The 19753-nt window shown below is 46.8% G+C and overlaps 1 protein-coding gene across 1 annotated transcript in view; it reads left to right on the plus strand.

Moving 5' to 3' along the window:
* The window catches only part of LOC144763995 (low density lipoprotein receptor adapter protein 1-B-like), a 140514-nt gene extending 121185 nt beyond the window's left edge, over positions 1-19329 (plus strand). Inside the window, exon 8 of the mRNA XM_078650116.1 lies at positions 8699-19329. Within this exon, the coding sequence (XP_078506242.1) occupies positions 8699-8819 (121 nt within the window). The 3' untranslated portion in view covers positions 8820-19329. The remainder of the gene's footprint in view (positions 1-8698) is intronic.
* Positions 19330-19753: the final 424 nt, after the last annotated feature.

A 19753-nucleotide genomic window follows, 5' to 3' on the forward strand; every position in this document is an offset into this window, starting at 1 on the left:
ACTCGTTTATAAAATGACCTGGCTGTTTACAATAATTGCAGTTCCCTTTAGCGGGAGCTGCAGGATGACTGGCTTGATTTGGACCCCTCTTCTGACTGTCTTGAGGAACAGATTGTGCAACTAGCACTTTCATTTTCGTGTCTTTCATACGTTTTCTCTCGTGTTCTTGCTCTTCCCTGATTCTATTCTGGTGGTACTGGAGCATCTGGAGCATCTGGGACGGAGTATTTGCTTGCCAGGTGCTTTCGACTTTCAAAACTCGATTTTTAATTTGTGGACTTGAATTCTCGACTAATTTAGTAACAAAAAGGTGAGGGTATGACTCACTACTTGTCTTGAGACCACTGTTAATACTAAAACATTTTTCAAATCTAGAATAAAAATCACTAATATCTTCATCTTGTTTCTGTTTACAGGCTGAGATTGCATCCCAGTCTTCTTTTCTCGTTGTCAATAATCTGGGTAAAACTTGAATCAATAATTCTGGTAATTCTTTACATTTATCTCCAAGACCGGTACCTGGTACTCGTGCCTTGTCTTCAGCTTCTAGAGCTGCCCAATCGATCTTTTTCTCTCCCACCTCCCATTCTTTTTCCTTTAGCTTTTCATACACCCCTGCGGGCAACAGGACCTTTAACATTTTAATGACATCTGGGTAGGTATATTCTCCCATACGGAGCATGTCTTTTAATTCTCTATGGAACCCCGCTGGATCTTTGTCATGACAGGGAATTAATTTCTTCATTTCAAGAAGTTCCATCTTTGAAATCGGAGTGTATACAAACACTTGTTGCATTTCGCCACCCGTCCCTCTGACTGGGTGGACTTCTCGTAACGGATTCTGTCTGTCTATGTAAAATGACTTACTTTCTGGAGGTGAGGCATGAACAAAATGCGGGTTCAAAAACGTTCTATATTTATGGCGCTGTTCTAGAATGACACTAATTAAATCGGTACCTAGACCTCTCCATCTATGCTGGAGTAACTCGTTCAGGATATCATGTAACGGGCCTGGATCAGAGTGTTGACCCTCATACAGAGTAATGAGGTGCTGGATCATATACATTCCCACCAGTCGCTGCTCGGCTGGGGGCATTTTCAGGAACATTTGTGCCACTATTTCGTCTGGAAAAGTGGTAGAATCAGTAATCCATCGGACTGCTGATCGGGCTAGTTCTTGTTCATGCATGGTACTTAATTCACTATAACCGATTCTTGATTTCAGAATGTGATCGGTAGCTTGAAATACTTGTTCTAGAGAACCTTGTTCTGGTGCTGAATGATGGAAAATAGACTTGGGTTCTAGGCGTAAATGGCGATCTGGAAATCTAGATTTTCCTACATACGCTATTCTGGCGGGATTCTCGTCTTCCTCTTCAGGATCAGAGATACTTTCTTTCTCGCTTACTTGTGCTGCTTTACGTTGTTCGTGTATCTTTATTATTTCTTTACGGATTTTCTTGTACATACTCTCCATGGCACCGACGGTCTTGTGCTTACCCTCGGCTATATTATCACTCCACCTTGTCAGGATTCTCATTTCGGCGGAATCTTTAGACGGGTAATCTTGTTCTCTTATTAGACAATTGATCAGGAACTTTAATATCATGAGCTGGATCTCGGCTTTCCTTTGAGACATAGTCTCGCTAATACTTTCTGGATCATCCCCTGTACGGATGAAACGATATATTCTGTCTAGATCTTCTTTCATATTCGGTAAGGTGACTAGATACTCGGCCACCTTTCTTACGCGGAATGAATATAAAACCATATTATCCTCGCCTGGGACTGGATCATAGCAACATTCGGCAAGGGATTTTCTTATTTCTGCAACAGACTGATATCTAGGCGTACGCTGTGACGCTTGTGCATGTAATTCGGCTAACGTTAAACGCTTGTGTGGCGGCGGGGTTTGAGGAGGACCTCCTCCTGCGGCCCCTAAACTGGAGTCGTCTACTGAGGCTCTACGTCCTGGCAGAGTGGGAAATGGAAATGTAGGCTGGACTTGTATGGCGGGCTGGACCGGGGGTACCGTAACAGGTACTCCGGTGTCTGGAGGAGCGGGAAGTGCCTGATTTACAGGGACTGGCGGAGCGCGAACAGGATTTGCATATTCGGGGACTGTGTCGTCCAGATAGGACGAAATAAAAATATCAGCTGCGGTCGGTTTGTGACGCAGCTTGGTCGGAACTAATGGTGGCGGGAAATTACTAGATGCCTCTGGGGTCGCTTTTGGCAAGCCCTCGGCAAGAAGAGGATACATACCCTTAATGAGGGCATGCCTCTGTCTGTCTGACTGTTCGGCTTTGACTCGTTCACCTATCTCGATTAATTCTCTTTCTTGGGCTCGTTCTTGGGATTCTCTACTTAACTCTGACTTTCTGACTTCCTTTTCCGTTCTTTTATGCGCTTCCTTGCGCCATAACTCGATGGCATCTTTCTGTGACTGTCTGGCTTTCTTTTTCCATAATGCTTCTTCTACTCGCATGATACATTCGGCATCCCATGTACCCGATACGGGCCATCTATACTTTTCCTCTAACTGTTTGGTATACTCTACCCATAAATCTAGATACAATATGGCGCTTATGCCATGTTTCTGATACATAAAATGACCTGGACTGTCCCTCGGCGGAACAGGAACTGCTTCTTCTAATAAACCCTTTCTAGTTTTTAACTGACGTAACTTGGAAAATATAGGCATGACTGAACTGTAATCTGGACACAATACAATATACAATGAAAACACGAAATCACGTCACACTCATACCACAACATTAAAATACATGAAGAACATTATAAATAACAGTTCGAACAGAATATTACCTGGAATACTGAGAACAGAAACAGAACAGAATTTCTCGAGAACGGAACAGACTAGAATTACTGGATGCACTGCTGAAACAGTACGGAACATACCGGTCCCATAAAGGGACGCATCAAGACCCGTATCCACCTAGGTGAACACTTCGTTTGTGAGTCTGGGCACCACCAACCCACGGACCAGGAGTCAATTTAGATTGGTCCTGTCTAGATACTACCCCAGCAATGGTACTCACCGGGCAGCACGGAACGGAAAGCCTCGGACTGGACTGGACTTCTACGACGACGAACTATGAACTTCGGACTTCAGTTACGGGTGGGCCTCCGGATACCTCGGACCTTGGACTCTCGGCTTGGGCTCTGGTCGGGACTCGCCGCGTTCCTCCACCGTCTCGTTTGGATGCTGGACCGCCTCCTCCGTCTCCTCCGTGGGCCTGAGGGATACTTGAAGCAGAAATATCTGCCAGTGCACGGTATGGTTCCGTCACGACTGCAGAGGGTCAGGGGGTCGGCGTGGCTTCACCGACGCGTGGGGAAAGGGCAAGTCCCTATTCGGGCGCCATTATGTGGTAAATAAATAAATAATACCCTATTTTTGACTAGGCATAAATCATAACAGATAGCTCAATAAATAAGAGTCAAGATTCGAGGTAGTAGGAGTTTCTGCAGGTTTATTACAGCATAAGGACAGGAACAGGACAACCTGCACGGGAACAGAATGACAAGGCCCTGCAGGGGAAAAGAGGCCCGGCAGCTGCCGGGGCTGGGTCTGGGATGAGCGCGCTAACTTTTCATAACAATACAAGAGCATTTATACATAGCGCGAACACATAGCATTACATTGCAGTAGGCGTAGCAGTGGGTGGAGCAGAAGGCGGGACGCGTAGCAGTCGCGAAAGATAACAGTAAAAGTAGGTGTAACTGGGCGTATACATAGACATGTGATGCAAACGTAACAGAATATGTCATGAATGGGGCGGAAACAGTGGAGGGGGCTACCTAAGGAGCCGGGACCTCTAACCTGGTGGTGCGCGCAAACTGGCAATGACGTATCACTAGGAGAAGCTGGGGGCTATGAACTCTGTACTAGGAGCAGAGACTAAAGTCTGGAGGGTCGGAGCGACATGTACCTAAACCCTATCTGGTATCTGATGTTTAGGGAACATGTTGATATAAACTAGAAGTCATGAGGGGAAAGGCTAACTTGATTCTGAGACTGGACCATGCATTATTCTACATGTAGTGCGTGATGAAGAATACTAAATGACCATTAAATACAGTATTTCTCTAACGTGGAGCCGCATAGGCTAGACAATGACGGAAACTATTGATGCAGTTCAGTAGCCTAGGAATGCAGAGAAGGAGGACTGAACTGATAACTGGAACTATAACATACTTTTGGCAGACTCAGAGGCAGAGCCAAGCTACACCGGGCACTGCGAGGCAGGAAGTAAGTGAAAGGTCGAGGATACAGGTGGGGGCTGTATCGCTCCTCAGCGAGGCTTTTAGGAGACAGGAGCTGAATCTGTTGTCCGGGCCCTGTTGAGGCCTGGAAACGGGGACTTTACAATGAAATAACGTGCACACTGGAAAACGTGGCAACGTAGCTTTACATAGGCCTGGTATTCGTAGTATTCACGAGGACTGGAAACTGGCATATTAGAGGTGGACACAACTGTAATTGCGTCATTAATCGGACATGGGGAATAACATATGCATATTGGTCATGCACACATAACATATGATGGATGAGGCGTAGGGACACAGAACATGGCAAAATTTACTTTTCCACACCCGTAAACCACGTTCCATGCACTGGTGCATCAAATTAAATGGGAGATCCATAGGGCCCTATTAAACTCTTATATGCTGTGCTCTGTTTTAAGTATTTGGCACAGTTGACCATTCTGGAGGAGTGTTGCTCAATGGTTAGAGCGGCAGACCCTGATGCAGAGTTCTGGCCAGGGACCAGGGTTCGATTCCCGCCTCGGCGGGGTCTCGGGCTCAATTTCCTCAGACCTGTTAATTCTCGCCTCGGTGCCTATTCTAATCACTGGCCTCACGTTGCAACTCTGGGCAATAGCTTGCTTAGCCTCCACACCGGCCCCAACAGCGCTAAGGATGCCTGGCTTCACCCTGGGGGTGCCCAGGAGTGGACACTTCACAGGGAAAGCCAGGAGGGGTTCCACAGCGGTATGAGTATCAGCGCCAGGAAGCCGAATAGGCGACACCGCAAGGTGACCGTCTGGTGACAGTGCGCTCTATAAGTACCATGACATTATTGGCGGGCCCCCTGGCATCCTTATTTTATGGGAGGACTGTGCATCAATGGTTTACTTTTCTCCCCCCAAGGCTTGCTTCCACTCAGTCAATATTCCATGAATCTTTCGGTCCTCATTTCTGCTTCCTGGATTTTTCAGTATCTGTCAAGTCACCTGCTCGACTCGTCCAGTTTTGCTGAATCCACTTTTAAATGCTGTAGAAGAAACCCAGGTCCTCCTGCTCTCTGGATGGGTACAGGCATCCACCACCATTTGTTGTAGTTAACAAAAGGATCCAAATCTGCAATTGAATAGGCTGCAGATATCACAAATGTACTACAGTAAAACAGCGATTGATTGTAGAGGCAAGGGGAGTCTGTAGGACCCTCTCTTTAGGGCCCAGGGAAGGCCTCTGCCACTGAAGCTAGTGAAGAATTATGGGATCATATTGGACAAGTGTTGGAGCAGCTGAAGATTCAGTCTGCTATTCTCAGATATGGCTCCTCAAGAAACTCCTACCTTCTCTTATTCTGTCAGGCCATGGGACAGCCATGTCCATGCTGATGAGTCACAACCTAAATATTGCCGTGCTCTGTAACTCTGGCTACAAATGTACTGATATGTCTCAAAATGACGTAGAAGGCAGTGGTCTGGATGAATTTGAAGTTGAATGCCTCTGCTGCACCGCTTGCATTTCTCCACTAGCTTACTACCGATGCTAGAGTACAATTGACTGAGCCCTGCCCTTTGCACACCATTTACTCAGCTACCCGTCCTCATCTGATGATTCTGGGGCTTCCTGAGGAGCAAAGGGATGGCTAGGGTCAATGTTGAATAGTCTTCCACTTAGTATTTGTTTCACTAATATTATCTGAATTTGAGAAAACTCAAAAACATTTTTTGGGCCATCTTTAATACTGGGTTCTCTTCTCAGCCTGGTCCTGTGTTAATAACACTAAGACATCTTTTGGGTGTACAAATGCTTTATAAATACCACATCAGTACAAATACACTGACTTGGAAAAGATTCCTTGGGAATTAGAACTTCTGTAGGCAAGAGATCTCTGATGGGATCACGAGCGAGTGGCTCCCTTTAAGTAGATTAGGCAAGAAAGGTGGTATCTCTTCCTCCTGACAAAACAAATCACCAAATGCAAAATCTCTTCCATTTGCGATAAAGTTGAAGGCTACTTAAACTCTAAAGTTAGAGGGTGGTACTGCACTGGCAGGTTGCTCAAAGGAGTGGATGTAAGAGTTGTTAATCCATCCTCTGGATGTGTTGGCCTTAACATGTGAGGTAGTAATCCTTAGGTTGTCACACTGTGAGTATATTACCCATCCTTCAGATGTGTTGATTTAACCCTATGAGTAGATAATCCATTCTTCAGACTTCTTGACATCATCTGTGAGTAAATCAGACATACAGCCAGCTGACAAGGACTTGACAATCGACTGCAGCCGACCAACCAAGAAAGAAATATGGTGAGCCATCAAACATCTGAGAAATGGGAAGGCAGCAGGACCTGACAACATTCTTGCAGACATTTAAACATCAGTAGACATCCTCTGCTCCTTGTTTGGAAGGATCTGGGAAAAGGAAAATGTGCCATCGGACTAGAAGGAGGGATATCTCCTCTAGATTCCCAAGAAAGGGGACCTGAGTAACTGCAAACTGCAGAGGGATAGCTACTATCAACCCCAGGCAAAGTGTTCCACAGAGTCATCCTGGACAGAATGAAGGAACAAGGTGACACTCAGTTGCGAGACCAGCAAGCTGTATTCCACAAAGATAGATCCTGCACAGACCAGACTGTAACACTGCACAACATCAATGATCAGTCGATGGAGTGGATCTCCCCGCTCTATGTCCACTTCATCAACTATGAGGAGGCATGCAACAGTCTGGACAGGGAGACTCTACACCACTACGGTGTGAGCGATAAACTCCTAGGAATCATCAGGAACTCTTACGAGGGAGTGACCTGCAAGATAGTCCATGGAGGACAACTCACTGAAGCCTTCGAAGTGAGGACCGGAGTCCACCAGGGTTGTTTGCTTTTGCCTTTTCTCTTTCTGCTGGCCATAGATTGGATTCTGAAGACATCCACAGGAAGGAGAAAGGAATCTAGAGGACACCTTGGTGCAGCTCGATGACCTGGACTTTGCAGACGACCTGGCCTTACTCTCCCATACTTAAACACTAGTAGTGGAACTCCTGGAACCGGGAGGGTGGGGAGGTCCTTTCCTATATGAAAGGTAAGGGGATACGTGCTCCCTACTAAATATACGATAACCTGTATAGTATCCTACACCCCCATACCCATCTGCAGATGCAAGAGAAGAGTGACAAAGTGACAGCCTCATCACCATAACTTGGCCTCAACATACACTGGTGAAAAACCAACATTCTGAAGGCTAACATGGCCAGCACAACTGCAGTTACTCTTGCTGGTGGTGCACTTGAAGAGGTTGCGGCCTTCACCTCCCTAGGCAGTGTTATAGACAAACAGGGTGGCACAGACGCAGACGTTAGGCATGAGTCGGCAAAGCAAGAGCTGCCTTCATTCAGCTAAAGAAGATCTGGAGCTTCAAGGACCTAAGACCAGGCCTTTTAACCGCAAGTGTGCGGGCGGAATTCCGCTCGTACGCTGAGATTTTGAAAAGCGCACTTTACGTGACGAGCTGGGCTCGTCATCAGCGTGCGAGGAGGCTACGCCATGACGAGCCCAGCTCGTCATCAGCGTCGAAGGGGTTAACAACAACACAAAATCGGTTCTTCTGTATGAAGCAGGAACTTTGAGGCCAAGAGTGACCACCACCAACAAAGTCCTGACCTGCATCAACACCTGTCTGAGGAAAATACTCCAAATCCGCTTGTCGAACAGCATCAGCAGCAACGACCTATGGCAGCAGACTTTCCAACTATCTGCTCATGAAGAAATCATGAAATGATGCTTGAGCTGCATAGGTCACACCTTTAGCAAGCCCACATCAAACACTACCAGCTTGCTCACCTGGAACCCTTAAGGGAAAAGAGGAAGGCCAAGAAAATACCTGGCGTTGAGGCCAACTGCAGTGAGATGGGTTACACCTGGAGTCAAACTGAAAGAAAAGCCCATGACAGAGATGGCTGGAGAGGCCTGGTTGATGGCCTATAGCCCAGGAGGGTTAGTAAGCAAGTATGTGAGTAGGTAATCTATTATTAGTATTCTGATGATGTCATGCTGTGAGTTTATAATCAGTCCTCTGGATGTTTACGTTGTGAGTCAGTAGTACATTTTGGGTTGAATCATAAGGGACTGTCAGATATGGTATTTCAGTCTCTCTTTCTGCATCCCTTTGACCCATTTCTCCTTTGAGTGGAAGAGGTGTGGCGCCGCGGCCAGGGCGACTGACGCTGGAATCTGGGGACCACGGTTCGATCCCCGGCTCCGGCGGCAGGTTAGCCCAGCACCATGTGACTCTGGGCAATAGCTTGCTTAATCTTCCCGACGGCCCCCAGCGCCTAGAGACCCTAACGGGTGATTGTGCGCTTTACAAATGTGGATTATTATTATTTCCTATGAACATAACATGACGTGTGTTTCACACTGGTCCTTTTATTGGTCTTCCAGATTCGCCCAGTCTCGCACGAGGGACCAGGAGCCAGATGTTGCAGTGACCGAGGAGCTGCTACAAGGAGGAGTCATGGTGGGAGGAGGACTTGCAGGTGACAGGCATCCTCATTGCTCCTGACCGCTTAGAAGGAGTCGGGCGTGGTGCCCCTCCTGAGGCCTTCGCACACGGATGACTGCACCAAGAGAGCGCCCACGCCCATGAGGTTCTTTCACATTCCAGGAGGGGCGGCCTCCCACGGACACTTTTTTAATTTATTAACGCTGGCTGTTAAAGCACTTGTTTGAGAAAATATACAACTTTATACATCAAATGCTTTCCCCATTGCCATTATCCCCAACTTTTCACCTCACTCTATTTCACTGGCTCAATGGATGTGTAGATTGCACCGGCACAAGTTTCCAAGTCTGAGCTGATGGGGAGGTGTTTTTTAGGGTGTTTTTATGTGTGGATGATGTGTTTGCTGGCCGCCATTTTAGGCCTTTTTTTCAGGCTCTGTGCAGTTTGAGCTCGTGCTGTGTGTTCAGTTACAGGAGGATTGCTCCTTTATATCAGGGGTTCCCAAACTAGGGGGGCCAGCATCGCCAGGGGGTGCAAGATGGCATTCCAGGGGGTGCGACAAAGAGGGAAAATATGCACTGTAGGCATAATAGGAATCTGCTGATACTTTTGCAATGGGTGCGAACATTAATCAAGCAAATCCTAGGGGTGCGGGCATTAAAAAGGTTGGGAACCCCTGCTTTATATGACGGTGAAGGGTGAGTTAGAGGCCTGGGAGATGACCAGATAGGAGTTGCTGGGGGAGCGTGCGGGGGGCGTTAATTATAAAAATACAATTTAAAAAACATACCTGGTGCTGCCGGCCGCCTCGCGTTCCTCTGTGGCCAATTTCTGGTCCCAGCAGTCCCTGGACTCCCATCCAATCGCAGCGCTGCTCTCAAGCATGAGTGGTACAAAAGGGGGTTATGATGGACGGAGAATCTGAACCAATCAAACACTCACACCCAGTCAACAGATCTGGGTTTAATCCATCACCGTTCTTTAGCCCACTCTGCCACCCCAGTTCAGACATGGCCATATGCAAATCAGTCTGACCCTGTGCCTCATGGGAACAGTCCAGCCCGAACTGCCAAGCCATGCCTTCCCTGGACCGGAAACAAGCTTCCGAGGACCATTTTCTGGAATTTCAGCCGTCTTAGCATGAGAGTAGCATGGGGAAGGGAAGACAAGATCAACCCTCTCTCAGGCACAGGGAGGCTGTGCTGTTTCTCCAATCTGCCTGTGCAATACAGCTGGGTTGGAGAAACCTAAGTGTGTATCTCAGTTTGGCTGGCTTGAGACGGCCGGCCAAACTGACATGTGCACTTAAAAGTGCACATCTTCCACTCCTCCTCCCCAATTCTATGGCCCGGCCCCGCCCTGCACATGCTGGCTCAGAGACGGCAGCTGAAAAATAAAACAATATTAAAGAATAGTTTTATTTTTCAGCTGCTGGTTCTGAACCAGTGGGGCGATGCTCCTCCTCCTGTTTATTTGAGCTTCTATGCGCCAAGTTCCAAGTAACAACCCAAACCTGCCCCTCTGACTGATACAATCTCAAGGTCAGACAGTTCACTCCAAAGTCGGATAGTACAGTACGTACAAGTGATGTGAAATGCTGCTCAGAAAGGTAAATGAGAGGTCATTTATTGTTGGATGCCTCTCGGGCTTGACGCAGATGCAATACAGAATGGGGATCCCGTGAAAGTAGTTTGGGTGGAAAACAAGGGATTTGCAGGTGGGTACAGGATATAGCTGTGAAAGGCAGCTTTAGAAAATAGCTTTACTTCAAGACTCTGACCTGCAAAAAAATGGCTGGATGCATTTCAGTCTGTTGTCTCACGTGAAGCCTTATCACGCCTCATTGCAGCCCCCATTTACTGGGTAGGTTCTTTATGATGCTAGGCTAATCGTCTCCTCCAAACCCTTTGCCTCTTTCCTGTGCTCCTCTCATGCTTTGTACGCTCCTCTTGCTAATCTTTAGTCTTGCCTCCCATTTTTCTCCCCTCATCATTCTCTCTCTTCCTCCCTTTTCTCTGCCCTTTGTTTACCATTGTGTCTTGTCCTCATTCCCTTGCTCCACCCTTTCCTCCTCCACACTCACATCACCCCCTTTTGCTCTGTCCTCCTTATACCCCCTCCCCACCACCTACTGTATTTTGTTCTACATCATTCTATATACTCTCTTCTCCTCTGTTCTTTCTTCCCTCCTCATTTAATGTCCCCCTCTGTTCTTTACCCTTTCTCCATCATTGTGGCCTGTCCTCATTCCCTTGCTCTACTCTTTCCTCCTCCACACTTTCATAGCCCCCTCTTGCTCCCTCCTCCTTCAATTCGACCTTCTCCCCATTTCCAGTTGTCTCGTTCTTCCCTCATCCCCCTTCCCATGGCCTGCTGTGTTGTCTGTTCCTTGTATTCTTCTTCCTCTTCTGCCTTCTGGTTCCTATTCTATCCACTGCTTACAATTCTGTATGGTTCCTGGCATTTCTCCTGCCCCCTTCCCATCACTCTCCATTGTCCTTCACAGTCTGTCTGCGCCCTCCCTCCTCATTCCTTACCCTCTCTCTCCTCTGCTCTCACCCCCCCATGTCTTGAAATTCTCTTCATTGTCTCCATTCTCTTGTCTTTCTCTTCCCACTTCTATACTCTCCTCCTCCTCTTTCCTGGTGCTTGTTTCCTCCCCATTCTCTAGCCTCCTCTTCCCTGTTTTGAGCTCTCCTTCAACATTGCCCCTTCCCCCCTCTGTCCTCTTATTCTAGTGGTCTGTCCTCTCCTGCTCCCCAGTATCTGTCCTCTATTCTACCCCATTTGCCAGTCTCCTCCTCCCTGTCTTTGCATCCCAACTCTTCATGCATGACTCTTACACTCTTATCTCACTTACAACTTCCCTTGTATCTGTTCTTCGTGTGTTCTCCCTCCTTAATCCTTCTTGCTCTGCTTTCCTCTGCACTCATTCCTTTTTAGGTCTCGCCTGGCATATTGCGTAGCAATCGCTATGCGAGAGATATAGAGAGCTGCTCCAGGAAACCTTACCAAGGGGCTTTTCAATGCGGATTGTCGACAGTGCATGTGCTCCGTGCACGTGCTCGCCATTTGCTCCCCCGCCGCCCCCCATCCGACTTGAAAGCCGCTCGCACACCACCATTCCACCATTTGTGCCCATCAGACTTCAAAGGAATGCCTCCCCCGCCACAGCAATGCCGAGAGCTTGTTTGAAACCATTCTTTAACATGAGCTCTGCGTTCCCACGGAGCAAGCTTGTTTTCTATTCCCTTCTCGGGCGCCTCTATTGCTCACCAAAACACCCACGTGTTTGCACTGTCTCACTCCCTGATCGCCACCACTCTCGCTTGCTCCCCCCACCCCACCTCTGCTCGTCACCGACTATCTCGCTCTCTTTCCTTAATTAATTTTTTTATTTATAGACTTCCTAGCTATCCATGCACAACATACCAGCAAACCACTCACTCCGCCTCAGCCCGTTTGTTTCCTGTCAATAGTCATTAGGGCGGATTTAAAAATGTGTGTAAACCGGTTTGGCATGGCAGGCTGCAAGAGCCACTGGGGGCCCCGTTACATAGATGACGACACGGGAAAGGCACAGCAGAGAGCTAGCAACACAGAGGCTGTCTTGCAGCTACCAATTAAAGCCATCTGGGGTGAAACCGTTTATTATCATAGGAGGACCTTCAATAACGTGCATTCTGGATATGCACTGAACCAAAACCTCTCTCATATTTGATTTTATAACACGTTACTCCAACTATAATACTAATAATGTTATGCACTAAGGTGAAACACGTGCTTGTATTACAGAAATAAACACATGCTTAAATTTTCAAAAACACCTTTGCTGCAATGATTTAAAGCCCAGCTGTTTTCATGGGTCCGCACGTGGACGGACTCTTAACTCCCGCGCCTCAACTTTTCTACTTAATCTATTGGCTCTGCCTCCAGGCAGGGATGATATGTCTAGCCCAGGGCTTTCCTTTTAAAACGCTCGGCCGTTGGGTGTTAGTGCAATTGAAATAAGCTAAGACTATACTTCCCAGAATGCATTGCGTCATAAAATCAAAGTTAAGGGATATTATATGGATAACCAAACAGTCTGGTTCCCAAGACCTCAGGGGTGCGAATTGTTTCAGTTTCCTTGTTCTCCTTCGCGTGCCGACGCTCCCTCAAAATACCTGCCCCCCCTCGCAGTTCACTTCCTCTCACCCCATCCATTGCTTCTTGCACCCTGGCTTTAGTTTATCTTTTTTTATTCCCTTCTCGGGCGCCTCTATTGCTCACCAAAACACCCACGTGTTTGCATTGTCTCAATCCCTGATCGCCACCGCTCTCGCTTGCTCCCCCCCACCCCACCTCTGCTCGTCACCGACTATCTCGCTCTCTTTCCTTAATTAATTTTTTTATTTATAGACTTCCTAGCTATCCATGCACAACATACCAGCAAGCCACTCACTCCGCCTCAGCCCGTTTGTTTCCGGTCAATAGTCATTAGGGCGGATTTAAAAATGTGTGTAAACCGGTTTGGCATGGCAGGCTGCAAGAGCCACTGGGGGCCCCGTTACATAGATGACGACACGGGAAAGGCACAGCAGAGAGCTAGCAACACAGAGGCTGTCTTGCAGCTACCAATTAAAGCAGACCAAACCTAGTTTACGAGTGTGTATACCCTAGAACGCTGTCCTTTACTTCTTTGTACAAGGCTGCAAGGTTCTTCATTTAACTGGCCAGATGTACTATCTATCTATCTATCTATCTATCTATCTATCTATCTATCTATCTATCTATCTATCTATCTATCTATCGAATCTATCTATCTATCTATTGAATCTATCTATCTATTGAATCTATCTATTGAATCTATCTATTGAATCTATCTATTGAATCTATCTAATCTATCTATTGAATCTATCTATTGAATCTATCTATCTAATCTATCTATCTAATCTATCGATCTAATCTATCTTTTAATTGTACTTTTAGTCTTGGGCCAATAACACACATTCACACACACACAAACAACCACACACACACAACCACACACACACACACAACCACGCACACACAACCACGCACACACAACAACGCACACACAACCACGCACATACAACCACGCACACACAACCACACAACCACACACGCATCCACACACACATCCACACACACATCCACACACACACACAACCACACACACCCAACCACACCATCAGTGCACACTTCACCAGGCACAGACACCATCAGTCATCAGTGCACGCTTTCACCGGGCACAAAGACCACCAGCCGTCAGTGCACGCTTCCACCAGGCACACACCACCAGCCGTCCGTGCACGCTTCCACCAGGCGCACACACCACGAGCCGTCATTGCACAATTTCTACAGGCACACACACCACCAGCCATCAGTGCACACATCAATTGTTAATGCATCCACAATTAACTCGTGTAGCAATCGCAGTATGGCACACTTTACTTTTAAACATATTCATCTAAAGCGCAGCATGCCACCATTGCTACAAAAATAAATACACATTTTTGTTGGCCTACAATTTATAGACTTTGTTGCAATTAGCAATGCCAATAGCTCAAACTTAATTAATGCGAGACCAATTGCATTGCAAATGCTTGTTACCCTTGCACCCTCCGTGCTCCCTCATCCACTAGTGTCCTTTGTGCATGTTTTCTTCTCGGTGTTCCTAATCCTTTCTCTTTTGTCGTGTCCGGCTGCAGACTGATCTTGTTGGTACATTACTGTTTCAGTGAATCTGGCTCACGAGAAGACGCAAGAGGTCGCTTCTGCTATATGGAATTCATTGTCAACACAAGTTGTGTGCCTTGAAGTCAGATGGAAGGGGTGGATGAAACTTTGTCTTTGCGTTTACTCAGACCCCCATTGGAAGGGTACATTCACCTGCATTTCAGAACAGTGGCTTTTGTTCGTCCAGGTACAAAGGAACAATTTGTCATCATTTATGAGTGTCCCATGTTGACTGGTAGCATTATCAATGACACCCACATCATGGCTAGTCTCAACTTGGTCGGTGTTGTCATCCTTCAGTGCCACACCCTGACTAGTGTAATTATCAATAAAGCCTCCACCATGGCTATTGGCAGTATCGGTGAGTCTCGCACCCTGACTATTGTCAATGAAGCCCTTACTGTGCTGGTGTCACTAGTGAATACTTTCGGTCTTGTCTCGTGGCTTTGCTGCAGAGGTCCCAGCAATGTTACCCCTTTGTGATCTTGTGATCCTAATCCACCCTCGTTGTAACCAGACTTTACCCTGCAGTGTACAGTCGATGGCTAGTACTTGCAGTGTTGACTATCACACGAGGAGCCAGGATCCACCTGTAGGCTTGCATCGAGCCCAAGGAGGATGACTGCCTTTGGCTAAGACCAGAGGGTTCATGGAGCAATCCTAAATTGTTTCGGCAATCCCATGTAGGGTCACTTCACCAGTGTGGGTGTCCCATTCAAATACTAGTGAGAGCCTCTCTGTTTCAACACAGTCCTTCCTGGTGCCCTAGTCAACACTTGACCACTCTGTTACCCTTCATCTTCTTCCTACTCTTCTCTCATGTTCCACGCTCCTTCCCCCTTTTCTGTTTCTGCTCGTATATTCCACTGCTCCTCCATCTTTCCTGTTCCATGTGGACAAGCCGTTGGTTCTTTCTCCATGAATAGCCTCTTGTTTCTTCTCCGATGAATATCCCTGCTGGCTTTCCATGCAGCATCTCATGGCATGTCTTTCTCCCTCTCCTCTACCTTCCATTTGCTTATTAGGAGCCATAATACGAGTTATAAAGCAAGGGACACAAACAGTATTCTAAGCTGTGTTTTGAAGATACCAGGGTCAGGCAGAGCATGCCAGGATTCCCAAAAGAAACCCTACATTAAGTGATATTACCTGCTACAGTGCAAGACCTGGTCTGCAGCAGGGCGTACTGCGTTCCTGCCTTCTTAGATTCTATACCGTGGCGTTTGTGGCAGGGTGTTTTGCGAAGGTTTGTTTGTTTGGTTCCACTATCTTTGTGGTCTTTGCCCAATTACAGTGGCACGTTGGCTCTACTCTGGTTTGTAGCAGCAGAGGGTTTAGGGTAAGTGTCTGTGGACTGAGATCCAATATAATCCTCTTCTCCTCAATGTAGGGGGTTGTCCCAGAAGGCTGGCTACCTGGTAGGCAGCCTGGGCATCCCCAGTTAGTAGAGGTTCCAAGCAAAAGGGCCATTTGTCGATGGACCAATTGCATGCCTTGGCCGCCCACTCAAAGTTCATTAAGTACGCCACCGGATCTTCGCCCGGAATATATTTCTGAAGCGCTACTCCTGTGGGCCCTTGGTTAACAGGTCTGGAGGTATCGGCGGTTCCAGTGGTTTGATCTGCTGCTATTTTCCACAGCCCCTCCATTTGGGCTGCCATAGTGTCCCGGAAGACATCCCGATCCGCTTGTGCGGAAGTTAGCTGTCTTTCCATGGCCCAGCCCAACTTGTCCTGGGCCTTAATTATGTGCTGAATGAGAGCGTCCATTGTTGCTAATGGTCCTGTGCCCGCATTCTCCATCACGTGTGGGAAGTTAGAGCTAGGGAGTTCTTCTCGAAATAAATCCACTTCAGAGTGTCGTAAGCAAGGTTTTATTTTGTGGTATGTCCTGCGTTTCGCAGACGCCAGTTTAAACAGGTAAATCGAGAAAGTAAACTTGAAAGCAAACGGTAGGGGTTCGGAGGTAAGAGTCTTATTTTCTGCTCTTCCTGGTTTCAGTCTTTATAGGGATATAGTCAGACTCTCCTTCGGTGGGCCATGGGAGGCGGGTCCCACCCGTCTCTCTGGTAGTTATCGACCCAGGGCTTCCGTAATTCAGGACTTATGCACCGCCGTGCACCGAAGTGGACCCAAAACATAAACAAAATGAAAACAAAAATCAGCCCTCCGTTTCTTTCGGCGTGTGTTAAAAGGGGAAGGGGTGAAGACAGTCGTGTGGATATCAACTCATACGGTCGGATGCGGAGGGGTTTTCAAGTGACGAGAAAGGGGTTTTACTCGGAGGCAGTACTGCGCCCAGCGGGGAATGAACCAAGATGCTCCCCCAATCATAAGTCCGCTCTCCCTCTCCTCCCTACGCAACCGCCACCCGACTGCGTACCTGGGAAAGCCACACTCCGGGAGTGTGGCTGGGTGGGAAACGGGGTTGTTGGCCTCCAGGCAATTCCTCTGCTCCTCGGTCCGGATCCTCTTCTGGCTTTCTCCAGGCACTCGTGATTCCCCTCGCCTCCTCCTCTTCACGCTTCACTCCTCGAAGTCCTGTCATGTCTTCCTCATCGGTCTCCCTTACGGGTCTTCCTCTTGCCTTTTCCGGGGTCTCCAATCTCCTGATTGGTGGTGTACAGGCGAGGTCATCGAGGGAGGCGTGGCGCCCCTCCGGGCTACCTTCCTTAAAGGTGTAAGTCCCCGTGTTTGGGGACTCCTCGAACCACACTGTGTTAGCATCCGTACTCCAACTCTCGGGCTGAAATGAGATGATGTCAGAACCCTCAGGAGGCGAAGTACAGAATCATAGCAAAAAAACTCTGGTTAAGGTGTATTGGCCCAAAAGCCCATACTGTGATGATCATACTTTTCAGGCGGGTTAACACGTGTTATCACGAAATGGCATCACTCAGTGGTAGAGCGCCCTTGACTGAACTGGGCTGACGCACTGATTCATGCTGTAAATTGTGGTGGGCAGAACTAACACCTGAAGAGATGTGGTGCAGAAGCCAGGGTGGCTGTCTCTGGAACCCGGGGGCTCATACTTTGATCCCCGGTGCCGGCGGCAGATCAGCCCAGCACCATGTGACTCTGGGCAATAGCTTGCTTAATCTTCCCGACGTCCCCTAGCGCCTTGACGCCCACGGGTAATTGTTTGCGCTTTACAAATACTGGACATTTATTTTTACCAGTCATGGTTTGAACAGACCAATTATTTAAGAGGGCTGACCCAAAAGTCTCTGTTTATGTATATTTGTAAATACTTTGTATTTATGTATTATTTTGATTACCTGAGGTGGCAGGAAAGCAAAGCTGTCTCCTGACAGACATAAAAAAAGACTGTCACTGTAGTTATGTTTTAAGAAGCTTATTATTATTTTTTTTTTTACAAAACTGATTTATTGCTTTTCTATTTTTAATCTCTGTTTACTGCAGTAAATGGTTTATGGGTTTCTCAAATTATTATTTTTCTGCCTGGGATTCAAAGTGAAGTTCGATGTGCATTCAATAGGAAGGAATAGAGGTAAAACTCCTGAAAACAAAGGCCCCTTTCCAACTGAGGGAGGTATTACAAAGTAGTGGTGAGCGGCATGAATGGGTGTATTTCAATGCATAAGTGCAAAAAGTATTTCTTTTTAATGTTTTTTTCCGAAAATGCTTCTTTTGTATTGGTAAATAAAAATTTGAGTAAACGTTTAACTCGAAATAATGAACATTTATTGACACATGTTTTTACAGTGGCAATATACTTTGAAATGGAAACTGACTTCCTTATTCTAAAATAAAAAAAAACACTTAGCATGTCCCTAATCTTGGACTGTGATCTGCAAAAACAAAACATGGTGCTTTTTAATGACTTTGCAGTAACTGACACATATTAGGGGCGTGGGGGATCGGTACCTTCCCTGCTGACCAGGACCTCCTGTTCTTCCCTAATCCCCGAGCAACATTGTCATCAATCTCAAGCAAAAATGAATGCTACCCCCATACTATCAAATGCCTCTGTGTCTGGGTGTCACACCGCACCCCCAAAATCTGTTCCTTTCTGTATCCAGCTATTAAGATGCACACCTATGGGACACCCATGTGCTCAACCCTAAAGTTCACCTCTCAAGTCTTTTGTAATTCCTTTTTCAAACCTAAGAGTTGATGTGTTCACCCGACTTTTCTTTATTTTGTTAATTTATTAATACTTCTAAAAATCATTTTATTCCTAGATTTTTGTCTAACAAATACATTTATCAATTACTACTTTTCTCACTTTTGTATTCCACCGTGTTGCTTTTTTCACTGTTCCATTCAAGCTTTTCTCACTAGTCCTCTGTGATGCCCTGGATGGGGCTTTCACGGACATGTCCCGGGGACCCATGCCAGCTGTCATACAGGTTCCTACTGTGCAATCCAATGTGTGCCGCAAGAAGGGTGAGATTAGGTATTTAAATGATATCCAGTAGCTTCCCATCATATTTCATCAAGAAACTGACATGCAGAGTTTCAGGCCAGGTATGATTTGAGCAGGGAGGGATTAGGTATTTCGTGGTTACCCACATGTGTCCTGTCGTATCTGTTTGAAAGAATTGACATGCAGAGTTTTAGGGCTTGAGTGATGGAATAGAGAAGGTATTGTGTATGGTTACCCACTGACTTCTCAATTGAGATCAAGAAGTTGATGTGCGCAGTGTGAAATAGACGTTTTCTCCCCTACAGACGTCTGAACTGCAGGAAATTGCCCTTGTTTTATAATCTGAGATACAGACATCCAAAACTATGCCTGGACACCCGCAGCACAAAATCTGTTTTGTAGTAATATTGTTACCTTTGGATATAACAATAAATGAATTTTGTATGCATTCCTTGTAATGTTCTTCCTTTGACAGCAAACGGCCTCATGTTTACCACCTTGCCTGAAAGATAATGTCTAGGCGGTTGTCATTGTTGGTGTGTGGTGGGCGGTCTTCGCACTGCCTCTTTTGTGTCCATCCGTTCCACGTGAATGATGTGTGCCTGAGTTCTTGCTTTGCGTTGCACATTGTCGAGAGATGAACGCTCACCCCCCCTTAAGGACCAGTGCTATCTTAAAAGATTGTTCATTCAGTGGGATGTCCCTTTTGGGTGCGTGGTGTTCGGCGGAGACGTGTTTGAAACATTGTGCCAGTGTGCAGTGCTTTAAATGAAAATATAGAAGCATATTTGCGTCTGGGAAGTGCTGGTACTCTCTCATTAAATGTACTGCAGCAGTGTTGAGAAGTGCAGGTACGCCACTTT

The sequence above is a fragment of the Lissotriton helveticus genome, chromosome 6 (assembly GCF_964261635.1).
Source record: "Lissotriton helveticus chromosome 6, aLisHel1.1, whole genome shotgun sequence".
Lineage (NCBI taxonomy): Eukaryota > Metazoa > Chordata > Amphibia > Caudata > Salamandridae > Lissotriton > Lissotriton helveticus.